This window comes from Argentina silus (genome assembly GCF_951799395.1).
Source record: "Argentina silus genome assembly, chromosome: 7".
Lineage (NCBI taxonomy): Eukaryota > Metazoa > Chordata > Actinopteri > Argentiniformes > Argentinidae > Argentina > Argentina silus.
Window position 1 is genome coordinate 21,044,600 of NC_139661.1, and position 17,500 is coordinate 21,062,099.

The 17,500-nt window shown below is 44.3% G+C and overlaps 3 protein-coding genes across 4 annotated transcripts in view; 2 read left to right on the forward strand and 1 right to left on the reverse strand.

Annotated features, from left to right (window-relative positions):
* Positions 1 to 4,143, reverse strand: part of rab3c (RAB3C, member RAS oncogene family) — a gene marked incomplete at both ends in the record, with an annotated part of 12,022 nt that extends 7,879 nt beyond the window's left edge. The window contains 2 exons of the mRNA XM_083674258.1: positions 2,450 to 2,677; positions 4,126 to 4,143. Of these exons, the coding sequence (XP_083530384.1) occupies positions 2,450 to 2,677; positions 4,126 to 4,143 (246 nt within the window). The remainder of the gene's footprint in view (positions 1 to 2,449; positions 2,678 to 4,125) is intronic.
* A 1,571-nt stretch (positions 4,144 to 5,714) lies between these two features.
* LOC310807500 (adenine nucleotide translocase lysine N-methyltransferase) lies at positions 5,715 to 7,940 on the forward strand (the record flags this gene model as incomplete). The annotated part of the gene is made up of 5 exons (XM_083673997.1): positions 5,715 to 5,885; positions 6,722 to 6,826; positions 7,067 to 7,207; positions 7,306 to 7,356; positions 7,564 to 7,940. The coding sequence occupies 5 exons, from the start codon at positions 5,715 to 5,717 to the stop codon at positions 7,750 to 7,752; spliced, it is 657 nt and encodes a 218-aa protein (XP_083530123.1). The 3' UTR covers positions 7,753 to 7,940.
* Positions 7,941 to 9,835: 1,895 nt separating this feature from the next.
* plk2b (polo-like kinase 2b) lies at positions 9,836 to 15,992 on the forward strand. 2 transcript variants are annotated; one of them, XR_014554309.1, is made up of 15 exons: positions 9,836 to 10,049; positions 10,185 to 10,292; positions 10,417 to 10,533; positions 10,720 to 10,849; positions 10,972 to 11,155; positions 11,383 to 11,581; positions 11,781 to 11,928; positions 12,317 to 12,408; positions 12,555 to 12,687; positions 12,924 to 13,004; positions 13,573 to 13,732; positions 14,054 to 14,183; positions 14,338 to 14,448; positions 14,988 to 15,349; positions 15,385 to 15,992. XR_014554309.1 is itself a non-coding variant. In XM_083673442.1 (14 exons), the coding sequence occupies exons 1-14, from the start codon at positions 9,855 to 9,857 to the stop codon at positions 15,177 to 15,179; spliced, it is 1,980 nt and encodes a 659-aa protein (XP_083529568.1). In that variant the 5' UTR covers positions 9,836 to 9,854; the 3' UTR covers positions 15,180 to 15,992. The 2 variants fall into 2 exon arrangements, 1 of the variants encoding a protein (XP_083529568.1); XM_083673442.1 differs by having other exon boundaries at positions 14,988 to 15,992.
* Positions 15,993 to 17,500: the final 1,508 nt, after the last annotated feature.

Genomic DNA, 17,500 nt, shown 5'->3' on the forward strand with positions numbered 1-17,500 from the left:
CAACGGACATTTCATTACCCTATTGATTCAGGGCCAAGTGCTTGACAATCTCTGAGCCTTTTCAGTGTGCAGCTTTGCTTGTTCTCAGCTAAAAAGACACAGCAAGGGAAAAAAAAAAAAAAAAAACCTGCTGAGCCAAGTGAACAGGAGCTGCATTAGAAACCAGACCGGATCTCAATATCGCCACAGCACTGCAGTTCACCATCTAAATCAGTCCAGTAAATCTGGCTATGTTCAGTCAAGTACAGTACATAGGTTTTGCAGCGTACTGCAGCGATTTGTCCATGTTGAATGTATGTCCATTACTTGTTGATGTTTGGATTCGTAAGGGTCTGAGGGATAGAAGTGCACAGGCTGACGTCAGGAGTCTTCTAAAGATACAGCATGATAACATTTGCAGATCATTAACGTTGGGAGTGTAAAATCCCTTGAATATAATACTTTAGCACAAGGTAACGATAAACTTGAACAATTTAAACTATATCATGTAGAGCCAAGATGTTGTTGTTTGGCATCTGATAAATCGTGCAACACCCACTAAGGGGTTTATCTAAAATGGCCACTGAGGACTCAGTTCTCTCAAAGCCCAATTAGAATCCCCCAGACCTATTAAATGGATGCTCTGGCAGACATCCCTCCTGTTACAATCTGCCTGCCTTTGCTAAACTGACAAAAATACATGATCTTATTACTCTTTCATTAAACGGTGTACACTGTTCAACCCTCCAGTTCTTGCTTCCTGCTCAAGTGTTTGTAGTTTCTGTCTGTCTGCCCCCCCCCCTCCTGCCCCCCTCTTTCATATCAGCTGATTTACCCACTGCAACTGTCTGGGAAACAATTAATTATTGAAAGACTGCAAATAATATGACAGCCAGTAAGCAGCATTGCCTCTGTAGGAAGGGAGCGGGTGTTTGTGGTATTAAGTGCAGGGAAAATGAGCAGCGTTTAAACCGTACCCCGTACCCCGTCTCTGAGGTACTCAGAAACATACTCCTAATTAAGACCGCCATGGGCATGTTCTGGGCCTCCCACAGGAGAGCACACATTTTGAAAAGTGTTATTCAGTGATGTCCTTGACTGTGCCATGCGAGCTGACAGTCACTACCCTCCTGCCAACGATGATGATGCATCCATCTGTCCCCATTCTCCACACTAGAATTACCTCGCCTTCAGTCACTGTCATGGGCCTTCAAAGCCCTACTTACAGTCCAACGAAGACGTTATTGTAAATGGATTCTGTGCAACAGCCAGACATGTCATAGAAAGCAATATCGTTATTGACTCCAACAAGGGGTTCTGCTCTATAACGTTTTTATGAGTGGAGTACAAAACCTCTTTCTTCACAAAAGACTCGGCAGGTGAAGGAGGAATGGATGGCTGTCCAGCCATGAACCAACCTGTCACCACCGGTCAAAGTCCTTAGATAGTTATTGATCGGAGGCATCGAAGGGTGAGCAGGGATCGGGGTATGGATTGGTAGCCTAATGTGTTTTACCGACTGGGGTAACCTGGTCAAAGTAAAGAGATTGGCATGGGGGGGTGGGGGTGGGGGGGAGGGGGGATTTCTAAATAAGCCCTGTTTTAGCATTACCTTAGGCTATTGTTTATTTATAAGGATTCATTTTAGTCTGTCAAGCTATTCCTCCAGGAGTCCTTGGGAGACTATACGAATGACATTCCATCCAGACTGGAGAGTGATTCTATTCGACTGTGTGGGCTCCCTCCCTACCTGCCCCTTGGGAATGAATGCTGGTGCACGGTCGGTATGACGACAGGACCAATCAGGATTTCTGAATCTAAATCTGAAAGCTCAGATCCTGTAGGTTGACCACACTGGTCTCATGCCGAGCCCGTAGGAGAAGATAGGATGACATTTCCTCTCAGGGGTCACTTTCGCCATTTGTTTGTTGTCTGCGGGCAACTTCCACCGGGAGCTCCTCCTATGAACACTGTGCTCTAGGTCGGGATGCTCGCAGCAATACTCTGGAGACGTCCAAAATAGATCACAATACAGCGTATTGAGTTTCCTCATACCATTGTGACGCTCGAGGTGCAGTAGGTCTGCTACTGTACCGTCTGCTGGAGAGGGACAGCAGAACCAACTTGGGATTCTTCACACCATTGCCTATAATGATGTGAAGATGGTGAACTGTGACAATGATGAACTGTGGTCATCTTGTGGACGGTTAAATGTTCTGAAGGGAATGCTTTTGAGTAAGGAAAGGAATGATCAAAACAAACAGTGCAGTTAAATAGTTGTCTACATTAGATGTCTACATTAGTTGTCTACATTAGATGCCAGATATCACAATCAGGACTCTTAATTTATTAAGCTCATACATTCAGTGTGTTCAGTAGGTGAGTCACGCAGCAAAAAAAAAGAAAACGCGTTGCAAACACTACGCTCCAAGCCCACTGAGCCATCAGAACCAGTGGCAACACAACATACCCAGATTTGCAGTTTTATTCTCTTGTCGTTCTTGTAGACCGTCTTGACTTTGAAGTCGATGCCCACTGTGCTGACGAAGGCAGAGGTGAAAGCGTCGTCAGCGTAGCGGAACAGGAAAGACGTCTTCCCCACGCTGCTGTTGCCGATTATCAGCAGCTTGAACATGTAGTCAAAGTTCTGGTCCCCTGACCCTCCCTCCTTCCCTTTCGCATCCTGAGTGGCAGCCATCTGCAAATGCCAGGAGAGCCAATGTCAAAGATCATGGGAATGAACTCAACTTATTGGAAATGGCTCACCAGGGCTTACAGGCTTTCTTGCCACCTCTGGTGTGACATGTTCAGGATCTGACGTATAGAGGATGAAATGATGATGGCTTAACATGAATGGAGAGCAGGTTGTGGCAAACAAGCACAGCACTAAACTCCCTGGGGAGCCTGTGGACCTGTGCCTGTCCTTGTGCCAACCAGCTTCAGTCAGAACCTTCAAAAGCAATCGTGCACAACTTGAATAGGCTTTGGTAGGCCAACTGAATCAGTGTGGAATGTCTCACGTTAATGCAATTTGTTACACACGAAAATCATTCATAACATCATTCTATAACGGATAGGACTAAAGTAAAGGCATCTATGTTTCATGTTAAATGTTTTTTCAGTGTGCCTCTATTCATTTAAAGGACAAAATGTTCGTCTCCTTCATAAAATCGCACTATCTTGTAAACGGTCCTAGCTGCCACCCGGTAGAACAGACAAGGACACAGCTGTGATGCTTCATGTATTTGCATTAGAGATATCCTATTCCCTATGACGACGGAAATACAGAGAATTGTAAATGTATAGATGGACAGTGGGCTATATAAATTGGCTAAAACGTTGTAGAAATGTGGAACATGTAATTATAGTGGCCCGACTGTCAATCAAGTTCTTTCCGGGGATGGAATTCTATCACATCGCCCAGTGTGGCAAAAAAAAGAAAATATAACACAAGAGACATTTCATCGACAAACCTGTTTTGAAGGCTTCGTATCTGTCTTCGTGTTCACCTATTTGTTATGTTATATTAACACTTTAGATACAGACGCTTCGCTTTGAGCCTCGACAACGAAGTGAATTTCAGCACCTGGAGCTGTCCTTCTCCAACCCGATCTGGCACGCGCCCTGACGGGGCCAAGCGCGAGCGAGAGTGCATTTGGAGAAAAGCAGAGCAAGCACCTTTTGCCGACGTCAAAGTTCACAAGATGGGGTTTGTAGTTCTTTGACTTCCAACGGGGACCCATGCAATTGGAATATTCAAGCGCTATGACTACATTATTCAGCATGCAACACAGTCGCTCGTTTTTTACAACCGCTCTACATTACTTTTGACAAGCTCAAGAAAACCATTTTAAAATTTCATGAAAACAGTTTTCCATAATTAGCCTAATTGGGACACTTCCTTTCGATTCTAGCCTAGTAATAGGCGTAAAGTCTTTGACAACTCCTATTTGCTCAGCAGCTTATGTGACATTACATTTGTCTGCTCTTACATAAAATATATTATTTAAAACTAAAACGTATACATTTCCCTGGCGCATTTACTCAAATGACATTTCATTCACAAAATGACAAAAGTCTACTTTCCGTACAGAATTGCAGGCTTGCTGTACAGATGTAAAAAACAAAAAGCTGATAAGATCTTACCTTCCCATATAAATCCATTATGCCACCTACTAATAAAATAATAGCCTACAGTACAGAATATATGATATCCTAAAGCGATCCGATCAAAACACAACAATGCAGTAAAATTCCCACCCGGTCCTCAAAAATTAATTATGTGTAGAGGCAATAATGGCTACTTGCTCTGAGCGTCACCGTCGGTCTCTTATTAACCCCCGCCCAGAAATCAAGCCCTGTTTGCGAGAACAGACGCACGCTGCTGTGCAAACCGAATAGGGGCTGAGTGACGGGTGGCAACTCTGCGGCAGCGCACGGAGATCAAACAGCTGGACTGACGAAGAGAAGGGGTGCAAAGTGTCCAGACTGGATGCATGTATTGGCACGGTCGGCCTACTCTCTCAGAAAGAAAAAAAGGTTGTACAGAACAAAAAAGGGATCATTGTCACTGTCTGTGGGAGAACCCTTTTCAAAACCCCTTTCGATTATATGTAGAAGCCTATGCCTATATACTGTATATAAATGAATATATCAAATAAATGCATTCCCTCTGGGATTAGACAATATCCAAATTAAAAGTAAAACAGTCCAATGTATCATATATTGAACATAACTACAGTTACAGTTTTAAAGGCGACTGTCTGTTATGTTTGGTGATGAAACGTATTAAATGGTAAACATAGGCCCTATTGTACAACATGGATACAGAGACTGATAGGCCCTACTCTGATTTCACATTGCTCTTAGCAGAGGCTTGGCAAGCGTACAGGTTTAGGCTACCAGAGTAATACCAGACACAACAGACGGGTCGGTGGTTATACAATCATAGACAGAGTCCACAGTCATAAAAGATAAATAGCGTATCCATGCATTTGGCACGCATTTGATTGGGTCTTCCACTGAATACTGGGCGGGAATTAAGCCATTACATGTTTGTTTTTTTTACGTCGTTTTGATTCACCGTCTGCTTTTGTTTTGTTTGGACAGACAAGGGGGCGTGGCAGGTAGGAGACGTCTTGTCATATATTGTTATTTTTCGGCATAAAGTGCGAGTATGTTTGAATAACCTGCATGGTGAATTATATTATCGAAGGAACAGCATACTTACTCGATTGTTGCTCATACTGTATGTATTTGTCTGAAGAACCAATGTGAAACAATCTGGGAATTACGCCATTTGCAGTGATTGACTTACCCATACAAATGTAAAATTGCTGACGTTTTTGCTGGCATGTTTGACTAACAGAACATTTGTTATCTGAAGCTTCCAGCCTATTAAATTGGGCTCCAGTCTCGTAAACAAACTTTTTCTAGAAAGTGCTTTGCTGTATAATACTATGGCGCCACCTTCTGTTTGTGTGTAAATATAGAAATATTGTTGGCCTGTAACATGATATAGAATATTATTACATGACGACAGTACATGATGGATGTTTCTTGCTTGTATGGTTTATTTGAGTCTGAAAGTTGTCCTTGCATCGGTTCTCTTTTAATGAGAACATTTTGTGGTTTGATAAGTATTTCTCTTATTTTGTGTACTCTGCCATCCAATACCTAGGCCTTGTATACTGAATATAACTAGCAGCTACTTCATCTGTTTTAGACTGGAGAGCATGGAAGACTCCCCCGAGGGCATTCTCCAGAATCAAGGCTCCAGGATTCCAAAGGGCAGCAGGGACAACCATCCCCTCCTGAGTGCCTCTACTGGGGCGCTGGTCACAGGACTCGGGATGTGGACATTATTTTCCCTTCCTGCCTTTCGTAAGGTGCCAATAAGCCTTAAGGTACATCCCAGTTAGAATGTGTGTGTGTGTGTGTGTGTGTGTGTGTGTGTGTGTGTGTGTGTGTGTGTGTGTGTGTGTGTGTGTGTGTGTGTGTGTCCATTTGACTGTAATAGATTGAGTGCCAAGACCCATTGGATCCTGTCCTACTTTCTTCGTAATCAGTTAATGGTGGACACTTCACTTCACACTTCATTATCCAGAAATAGGTAATACATGAAACCAAGGGATTTGGGTAACAATAGGAGTTATCACGCTGGGATCATTATATCCTCTATCTTGTGACTGACATGTGTCCATGAATGGCCTCATGAGGCTACTATATTTTTTATTATATGTGTTCATTCTACACCCAGCTGATAACTATATGATGAATAAGTTATGTTGCGAATGCATCACCAGTAACATCTGTTTGAATAACGCTTCCTACTGCTTTGAATAAATCACTGATCTGACACTGATCTGTGGCTCAGTTGGTAGAGCATGGTGCTAACAACACTTAGGTTGTGGGTTTGATTCCCACTGGGACCATATATACTGAAATGTATGGACTCACTACAATGTAAGTCACTTTGGATAAAAGGCATATATTACATGACTTGATTGGTGAAAGCAAAGAAAGCTTGCTTTGACCAATCCAATCATGTTAGGTCAGTGGTTACTTCAAGAAAGGAAGGAGAGAATGATGGCATTTTGGCAAGTATTGGAACAGGGCCAGTGAAAGGACACTTTAATCACAGTGCCCTTCACCCCTCCCCTTCACCAACCTAGCTCTTTTGTATCCTCTGTGTTATAGCATTCCTGTTATTGCAGGCATTGACATTGTCATCGATGTACAGGTGCCTTACCTGCCCTCGAGTAGAGCTCAAACTCTGAATGTTATGAAGCTTCTGGAGGGACGTGAAGGTCGACTGGCAGACCTGGGATCAGGAGACGGGAGACTGGTGGGTAGATCAGAAGAGTGGTCGAACGAAAAGGCTACAATAACATCTTCATTGCAACAATGTTTGGATCCAAAGCGGATATTCGTCAAGTCCAAAACGCTGTTGCAGTCGCAACCTTGATGCAATAAAGGTATTATGGGAGCAGTTTAGTGTACAGGCCTACTTCTGTCGACCAGCACCTAAGTATCATTTGGTATACGTACAGTACGTCATTTGTATGACAGCTCCCCATTTTCCCAGGTGCTTGCTGCCTCCTCTGTTGGCCTCCAAAGTACAGGATTTGAGATCAACTCCATGCTCCTGGCCTATGCCAGAGGCAGAGCACGCTGGACAGGAGTGCCACCCGGCCAGGCTACCTTTGTCAACAAGAGCTTTTGGAAGGTTTGGTATAGCACTGACACGCACATGTGTAGTGCTCTTTGGAGGCGAGTCTCAGTGTACCCTCGTTAAAAGAGTTTGTCGTCTCTCTTATTTCACAGACCGATCTGTCGCACTACAACAACGTGACTGCTTTCCTAGCCCCCGGAGTGGTAAGTGCTCCGTCCCCACTGGAACCATTTAGAAATTATCTCTGCCTCAGACGTTTAATCGTTATAATCCCAATAGTCTTTTAACTTTAAAATTACAAAATCATATCACAAAATGTTTTGCATCGATTTTTTTTTTTCGGTTGCTGACTTAAGAGAGCGTGCGAATTCGTTGACGACTGAAAAAGCTGCCTCTTGATTGGTTCGCAGATGGACGTGTTAGGTGACAAGCTGCTGAGGGAGCTTCCTGATGATGCGTGTGTCATCGCCTGCCGTTTCCCCTTCACTGACTGGCCCCACCGTGCCTCCCAGGGCTCCGGCCTTGACCAGGTCTGGGTCTATGACATCAGCACTGTGCGATCAAGCCTGGGCCAAGATAGATTCCAAATCGACCCCTAGCCCCTACTCCCTAGCCACTCATGTAGATCTGAGAGGATAAGTGAATGCACTATAGCACGTTTCCACCCAGCAAATCTGAGGGCGAGATGATTGGGATCTCAGCCTGACCTACCCTTGGCCTACAGCAGGTGGCGATATTTCCATATTATTGCTTCCATTTCAGACCACAACCAGTGTCATAAACAGTTAATGCCAAACAAAACAAAACCCAATATCACCAACTGCATCTGCTATTTTGTAGATGTATCTAACTCTATGTTAAGTGTGATGTGCCAAGCTGAAGAGGTCAAAGTTCATTCTACACATGTCCTTACACTGTAACTACACAAGTTTATGTTATTGTTGGAAAGTGGTATTTTAAAAGAAATTGTAGATCATAGTAGTTGTACCACTTTGTTGCGAAAGTCAAGAAACTGTTAGATTAATAAAGATACATTTTCTGTATGAAACTGACAGCAATTTTATTATACCACATGCTTTAATTCAACCTGTAGACTTGGCCTCTTATTTCACTGACCTGCAGTGCCTTCGGAAAGTATTCAGACCCCTTCACTTTTTTTGTTATAGACTCAATTTAAAATTGATTAAATTAAAATAATTTTCCATCAATCCACACACAATACTCCAGAATGACAAAGCGATTGATTCCTATGCAAATCAATTTACTGACATTTCTAAAAACCTGTTTTCGCTTTGTCATTCTGGGGTATTGTGTGTGGATTGATGGCAAATTCTTTTAATTTAATCCATGTTAAATTGAGTCTATAACACAACAAAATGTGGAAAAAGTGAAGGGGGTCTGAATACTTTCCGAAGGCACTGTATACTTTTTATCATACCCCCTGTATACATGTATATCATACCCTCTGTATACAAGTATATCATACCCTCTGTATGTCTACAGGCACGTTTAATGTGATGTGGTTCATAGGAGGTTCACGTGTGGTCCCGTGCAGTCCTCGTGCCGTGCCGGCAGGAGAGGGCCGAGGACCAGTTGGACAGTCAGGGAGCCGTGGGGAGAGAGGTCAGGGATGCTGTAGCTCTCAGACAGACCCCACGCTGAGCTTAGTTCGTTGGGTTGTAGCCCTGTTTGACCCACTCTCTGTGACAGACCGTGCCTGGCTTTTTCTGCCATTTCCCCCTCCTGCTTCGGCTTGTTTTCTCCTGACTAAGGAGGGAGACTTACACGTGGCACGTGCAAAGACACATGCAAGGAACAATAGAAGTGTGATGATACCATAAGCTGTAATCACAAGACAATTAGTCATGTCTCACAAACATTCAACATTCATGTGTTTCCTCATGCTGCTTTGAACTCTCATTGAATACATAGGCTCACCTGTGGTAATCACCCAATGAGCTGCTTAGGGACAGGGTACAGTGTGAACTGCGAATCTTATTTAACGATAATTGTAACTTGTTTCTTGCACAAGGAAATATGTTTTTTTCATCACTGAGGTATATTATTACAGCGTGGACCCACCTGATCTGTCACGTCTCCACACAAGTCAAGTTGAAAAACCTCCACCTGATGGCGCCAGAACTTTAAATATAGATCTCACCTTGTCAGCGGATGAAAACAGAATTAATGTCATCTCCTGTGGATCTACAATGCATATGGGTATTTCATAGTGCTTGAGCAATTCCATTGATATCTGATCAATTGTTACCAAGAACTATTGCCGGGGGAAGGACACCTGTTTGCATGTGTGTTTAGACCTATTTTATCTACTGTTATTTGTAGAGCAGTAGTCGTAGTGATTATGGTGGAAATGATGGTGATGGTGATGGTGATGATGATGATGATGATGATGATGATGATGATGATGATGATGATAACATATATAATAGCAATATTTGGTAAATACGTTTGCTTTATCCAACTCCTATTCATACACCATAACCGCATCAGTCATTCACATTCCTGTCCTCACTGTGTGAGCCGAGATCTACCAGACCTCATTAACTCCCCGCTCAGGCAGGATCCTCCACCGTGACGTCGGATGAGCCAGACAAAGTGGGCGGATGCCGGCATATAAAGCCGAACACGCAAACTCCTCTGACTGCATTCAGAGTACGAGAAGCGAAGCCACTGCCTCGCAATGGAAATACTGAGGACTATCTCTCAACAGCCGACCAACACAAGTAACAACAGGATGTGCGAGCCGTCCCAGCGGTCTTGTGAACCGCGCAGAAAGAGAACGGAGGATCCTAGTATTCTACCTGCGGAGATGGCGAGAATTATCACGGATTCTGCCACAGGGAAATGCTACTGCCGTGGGAAAGTTCTTGGAAAGGTAGCGAACGATTTAATTGAAGTGCACATTACTTTAGTACAGAAGTTTCTAATTTTCATCCTCAATACTGGAATGTTCACTAGGTTGATATGATAGTATTTTTGCTTTAACATATGAGTGTGTTGTTCTTTTCAGGGAGGTTTTGCAAAATGCTATGAGATGACTGACCTATCCACGAGTAAAGTTTACGCAGCGAAGATTATTCCCCACACGCGCGTCTCCAAACCTCACCAAAGGGAAAAGGTAAGAGCGCGCGCGCCACTCCATGTAGTGCCTTGTGGCTTTGACACAGAATATAAAGTATTATTCGATTATGGGATGCATCATGTTTTTACTTTGTCATAATTTCTGTACCCCCTTTCCATAGATTGACAGAGAAATCGAGCTGCACAGACTGCTCCACCATAAACACATCGTGCACTTTTACCATCATTTCGAGGACAAGGACAACATCTACATTCTCCTAGAGTACTGCAGCAGAAGAGTGAGTGGGCTACTGATCATTCCTCTGTTTTCTTCTGTCTGTCTGATTATGAATTGTGACTTCATTCAATACCTGCGCTGCACCCACAAACTCAGGCCAGTCGACTGAAAGAGATGGGCAAAAATACGACTGTCATTACTGCGGTGGCTAATTTGGTCGTTTTTCCCCTATGTCGTGTTTGTGCAGTCTTTGGCGCATATCCTGAAGGCACGCAAAGTGCTGACGGAGCCTGAGGTGCGTTATTACCTTCGACAGATCATCTCGGGTCTGAGGTATCTGCACGAACAGGAGATCTTGCACAGAGACCTCAAACTGGGTAAGCACACTGCAGGATCTATCGAGTCAAAATCTAGATGTCCGCAAACCCGAGCCTATAGGCAACTTCTACAGTTTCTCACGGAATATTAATTAATATTTTTGCATTTCTCCCCCCTATAGGTAACTTCTTTGTGAGTGAGACGATGGAGCTAAAAGTGGGAGACTTTGGTCTGGCAGCCAAGTTGGAGCCGGCAGGGAACCGAAGGAAAACCATCTGTGGGACGCCCAACTACTTGTCCCCCGAGGTGCTCAACAAGCAGGGTCACGGCTGTGAATCTGATGTCTGGGCGCTAGGCTGTGTCATGTGAGTGGACTGGAACTTAGTTTCATATGATCCATTAAATACAGTAATTGAGGCCATTCAAAAAGCATGCAGAATGCTGACCTGTGAGGGGGTTGGATGGATTTAATTGCATTGTGGTGGCACGGAGATATATATATATATCGTAGCCTGTGTCTCCATGCATTGTAATGACAACCAGTCACTTACACCTATCCCTCCTCCTTCCCTCCCCCCTTTCCCTATTCCAGGTACACCATGCTCCTGGGTAGACCCCCGTTTGAGACCACCAACCTCAAGGAGACGTACCGGTGTATCCGTGAGGCGCGCTACTCCCTTCCCACCTCCCTGTCACACCAGGCCAAGCAGCTTATCTCCAGCCTGCTGGCCAAGACCCCCGAGGACAGACCCCATCTGGACCACATACTGCGCCACGACTTCTTCACACAGGTACCTTAGCTCTGTCTTGATCTGCCTGTCTGTCTGTCTGTCTCTGTCTCTCTCTCTCTCTGTCCGTCTGTCTCTCTCTCTCTCTCTCTCTCTCTCTCTCTCTCTCTCTCTCTCTCTCTCTCTATCCTGCTGTCCTTCTCTCTCAGTTGTGTAATTGGATTGTCCTAACATGTCTTTCTCTCTCTCTCTCTCTCTGCAGGGCTTTGTTCCAGAGCGTCTCCCTGCTAGCTGTTGCCTCTCGGCTCCAGACTTCCACGTCTCCAGCCCTGCCAAGAGCTTCTTCAAGAAGGCCGCAGCCGCCCTCTTCGGTGGGAAGAGAGACAAGGTCAAATACTACGAGACCCTGAGTGAGTGCATTAATCATCCTCCATTCATTCACCTCGTAAAAGAGCCATTACAGAATGTTGCTAATTAACAACTGGTGATAAAATCCACTGATTTATTTGGGGAGTATTTTGGGCAGATTTCCTAATCACACGGTTGATTTGTATGAGCCAGAGCAGTGTGTGTGTGTGTGTGTGTGTGTGTGTGTGTGTGTGTGTGTGTGTGTGTGTGTGTGTGTGTGTGTGTGTGTGTGTGTGTGTGTGTGTGTGTGTGTGTGTGTGTGTGTGTGTGTCTCAGGAAGGGGGGGGGGGGGCGGGGGATGGTTGGGAATCAACAAAATACACAATTTCCTTTTCCTTTTGACTATGGACAATAGAGTAATCTTCTTCTTCTTCTTCTTGTCTTTGCTAGATAAACTAACCAAAGAGGAAGAGGAGATCTACAAGCTGCGACATGACCTTAAGAGGACGGTCATCAGCCAGCAGCAGAGCAAACAGACTGAGGTGAGCACTTCATCAGTCCCCATACTAACAGAGTTAGTCATGTGAATGGGATGGTACTAAAGGGGTACATTGTAAAGCTTTTGTGTTCTGATAAATATGGTAAAAAAAAAAAATGTAACCCCTCCCCGTTGTTTCTCCCACCTCAGGATGGAAGTCAACCCTCGCCATCTGCCAGGAGGCCTGTTGCCCCGGCAATGGAGGGTCAGCCCCCCATTGCACGAGACACCATCCGCCTAATCGTCAGGGGCAGTCTGGGTAGCTGCAGCAGCAGTAGCGAATGTGAGTTCACGTGTGAGTGTGTGTGTCGTGTGTGTCATGTCATCCAAGTCAATGCACGTGAGTGCTGCTATGGCTGCACGTGTTATAGTACGCTTTGTGGTAAGACCCTATGAGAACTTTTAGCTTCGTAGACAGAAGGCTAACACAGTAACAGAATTGATGTCATGATTTAGCATCAAGCTAATGTATTTGTATGGCAACGAGCTAAGCTAACATCCTGTTATTGTTTCCTACAGGCCTTGAAGACAGCACTACAGGGACTGTGGCGGAGACAGTTGCTAGTGTACTCAGAGGATGTCTGGAAAATATGCCTAAAGGTATGCCTACTAAATCACAACTTGGCCCAATGTATGAAGTGACACCATGTACAGTACCAGTCAAAAGTTTGGACACACCTTCTCATTCAATGGTTTTTCTTTATTTTTTTATTATTTTCTACATTGTAGATTAATATTGAAGACATCAAAACTATGAAGGAACACATATGGAATTATGTAGAAAACAAAAAAGTGTTAAACAAACCAGAATATGGTTTATATTTTAGATTCTTCAAAGTAGCCACCTACAGCTTTGCACACTCTTGGCAAGTTTGTGTCCAAGCTTTTGACTGGTGCTGTACATGGTAGTTACATTGGCAGGTGTAGTGTTAACTACACTAGCATATCAGTGTAATACCTGGTTTACATACAGTACAGTAGTACACAATACATCGTGCACAAATAGAAGTGTCGGCCTATTGGCCGGTTCCCCCTGACGCAGATCAAGACTAATCCTAAACTAGAAAGCACTTTCAATACAGATGATTACTGCACACCTTAGCAGCTCGACTAGTAGAATTCTTAGTATTGTAATCTAACCGCCATGAACCTTCTCCCCCTCCCTCAGCCGATGACATTCCTTCGGGAACGGGGTGCGGTAACCTGCAGTGGGTTACGAAGTGGGTGGACTACTCTAACAAGTACGGCTTTGGCTACCAGCTGTCAGATCACATCGTGGGCGTGCTCTTCAACAATGGCACGCACATGAGCCTACTGGCTGACAAGAAGTAGGTATTCTCTGTTGCACAACGCATTACCCGCCCACGCTCAGCTGGAAATCGTTTAGGAAGTCTGAAATGCCTTTTACAGATCTGCTCATGTCTACTGTAAATAAATGATGGATGACAGTGCCCTCTGAAGAACATCAGCCTAGAGATAGATAGATAGAGAGTGTAAACAGAACTGGAGAGTATACTAGGCTGTAATTGAACAGAAGTATGGAGAAGGTCTTTCTGTCCTTCAAGCTGTCGTTTTCATCTAAACTTTCTGCTGCTTTGTCAGGCATCGGTTTTAACTCTCTCTCTCTCTTTCTCTCTTTCTCTTTCTAGGACTGTACATTACTATGCTGAGATGGGCCAGTGTTCTGTGTTCTCCACTTCTGATGTCCCTGAGCACTTTGTGGGTCAGGTGACCGTGCTCAAGTACTTCGCCCATTACATGGAGGAGAACCTGATGGATGTGAGTACTCACTCTAATGGTCTCTCTGGACCTACTTCTGATATCCCCTCTCTCTTTTCCTGTCTCCCCTACCCCCCTCTCCCCTCTCTCTCTCTCTCTCTCTCTCTCTCTCTCTCTAATGATAACATGTTATTTTTATTTTTTTCCCGTTTAGGGCGGAGACCTGGTGAGCATGACAGACACGCACATGCCCAGGCTCTACCTGCTGCAGTGGCTCAAGTCTGACCGCGCCCTGATGATGCTCTTCAACGACGGTACCTTTCAGGTAAACACACACGTCACTGGAACACCACAGCACACCTGAGCTAGGCATGTTGAACACACACGTGAGCTCCCGAGAATCAGCAGGACAGGAATGGTGAAAACATGACACTCATGGAAGGGACTCACACAGGCGCAGATTAACATGAGCCTATTCATTTTCCTCACCTCGCACCCTCCTATACTGTTATCATGAAGAACATATTTCAAATATTTTTTTATCGTAGCTGTCTCACATACAGTACCAGTCAAAAGTTTGGACACACCTTGCCAAGAGTGTGCAAAGCTGTCATCAAAGCAAAAGGTGGCTACTTTGAAGAATCTAAAATATAAAACATATTCTGGTTTGTTTAACACCGTTTACTACATAATTCCATATAAAAATTTTTTTTTCAAAAAAAACATTGATTGAGAAGGTGTGTCCAAACTTTTGACTGGTCCTGTACGTTTAGTTTCAAAATTCATAACTCCCAAGACTCCAGAATGTTTGTGTTCACATTATCCCATTATTAAAGCAATATTCTCCCATCTTTCTCCCCACAGGTCAACTTCTACCACGACCACACCAAGATCATCCTGTGCACCCAGAGGGAGGAGTACATGCTGACATACATCAACGAGGACCGCGTCTCGTCCACCTTCAGACTGAGTTCCCTGCTCACCTCCGGCTGTCCCACAGACCTGCGTGAGCGCATGGACTACTCCCTCAACATGCTGCTGCAGCGTAGCAACTGAAGGGGGGGGGGGGGAAGACATACAAGGACGGACCTGACTAAACATGTTACTGCATAGCTGCAACTGAACCAGGAACCAATCACCACGCGAGGGGGAGGGTAAAGACGGGCGGACCTGTGGACTACTGTTCCTGCGTCGCCGACTGTATCGGCAAAAGGTGGAAAAACAAGGTGAAAGTGGATGGAGAGACTCTGAAAGAGGACAGGTGAAAGTGGATGGAGAGACTCTGAAAGAGGACAGGTGAAAGTGGATGGAGAGACTCTGAAAGAGGACAGGTGAAAGTGTGTATAGAGCACGAGGACGGAGAGACAGAGTAGAGGAGGAGAGGACGGGGATGAAAGGGGGATGAATGGAGGTACCAATGTGAAACCCATCCGTTTTTTGGAGGGAGAGAGAGGGATGTCTGGAAGGGAAGAGTACGACTGGGCTGGCACCAGAGGAACTGCTGTTGGACATTGTAGAACATTATGTTTTTGGTTTTTTTATCGGATTGAATCCACAAGGGCTGATGCTCCGTATGTACCTACGCGGAGCTGGGCTTGGGGAGTGTACGTTATGGTTAATGTATGTACACAGCTCCTCTGCAGAGCGGAGGGTGACTGTGTGGGGGGGGTGGGTACTAAGCCAACTTCAAACTGTGATTCTGATTCATTCTCTTGGCTGGACAGATGGACGGACATGTCTGTTATGCTGTGATGGAGTGAGAGAGGAGAAGGAGAAGGGGGGAGGGAGAGAATGAGATTGAGGATAAAGTACTACAGATCTGCTAAGGATACTGGAAGAGCCATTACATTGTTAGACGTGGAAAATAACTTATTGTGTACAAAGTGCAGTATTTATTTATTTAATAATAAACTGTTTTTTTCAAAAAAATGCTCTCTGGTATGACTGAGTCATTGTGCTACTCATCAAATGTTCTTACCTTTTGCAAATGTGTGTCTTCATTGAAAGCGCCCAAGCTATTACTGTGACAATAGGTTACTATATTATTTATAACTTCAAACTGTGATTCTGATTCATTCTCAAATGTGTGTCTTCATTGAAAGCACCCAAGCTATTACTGTGACAATAGGTTACTATATTATTTAAAACTTCAAACTGTATATATACAGTACCAGTCAAAAGTTTGGACACACCTTCTCATTCAATGGTTTTTCTTTATTTTTTTATTATTTTCTACATTGTAGATTAATATTGAAGACATCAAAACTATGAAGGAACACATGGAATTATGTAGTAAACAAACAAGTGTTAAACAAACCAGAATATGTTTTATATTTTAGATTCTTCAAAGTAGCCACCTTTTGCTTTGATGACAGCTTTGCACACTCTTGGCAAGGTGTGTCCAAAAATCGGGGCTCATTGAAATGCAAGGAATCGAATGAGCAACAGTATCAAACACGTGTTCTACCTCCACCAGCCTCCCCAGACATGCTGTACATAGTGAGACGAACAGCTCCCTGTCTCACTGAGACATTCCCCAGGTGTAAAACTGATGTGCTGTGGGCTTTCTAAAGACCGACAGGATGAAATCCGCAAACCCCCAAGGCACATCTTTCTGTACAGAAACCCATTTTCATTTACATCTCACTCTGTTTCCCACTGTAGTTGAACAGTTTCACACAGTCAGCATTTCCTCTCTACTCGGGTGTCAAGGCACAGGAGAGGGAGACGGGAGGGTCTGTTAAAGCACTTTGTTGCAGTGAGGAAGCTGGGAGATAGCTTAGCACGGCTTCCCTCTGAAGTGTCAATTGTACTAGGCTAGCATTGTAGCTGCTCGAATGGAAAGCAGCGAAAACAATACTTCTGGTCTCTCATAGGAAATGGCCACTTGAATAGATATTGTCGATGGTGGATGGGAGGCGGCGTGGGAATTTATACTGTATGGAATAATGTATGGAAATGTCCGTTGGATGTCTCTATCATTGATGACTTCAAGCCATCCATAGAAAGAGGACTTTTTGTAAGACTATAAACGCATGCACACACAGACACGCACGCACACGCACACACATACGCACGCACACGCACACACACACACACACACACACACACATACACCGTCATCATCATCACTAATGATGAAATGATTACATCAGAGCTTGAGGATTACGTAGACCATGGTTGATCCTCCATCCGGCTTGGATAATTCTGTAACCATAGAAACATGCGTATGCACCTCAACGGATGACAGCACCTGGTTACATAAGAGAGACAGTCACAGTGAGGCCTCTACCTCAGCCTCTTACCTCAGGACCTCACCTCAGTACTCTCACCTTCCTTCTCATCCTATCGTTTACATTTACATTTACATTTATGGC

Bases quoted from the DNA above. Each gene is read 5' to 3' on its own strand.
- plk2b (XM_083673442.1), top strand. From the start codon at position 9,855: ATGGAAATACTGAGGACTATCTCTCAACAGCCGACCAACACAAGTAAC. The intron at 10,534-10,719 runs GTGAGTGGGCTA...GTGTTTGTGCAG, and splicing joins TAGAGTACTGCAGCAGAAGA to TCTTTGGCGCATATCCTGAA. The intron at 11,156-11,382 runs GTGAGTGGACTG...TCCCTATTCCAG, and splicing joins TGGGCGCTAGGCTGTGTCAT to GTACACCATGCTCCTGGGTA.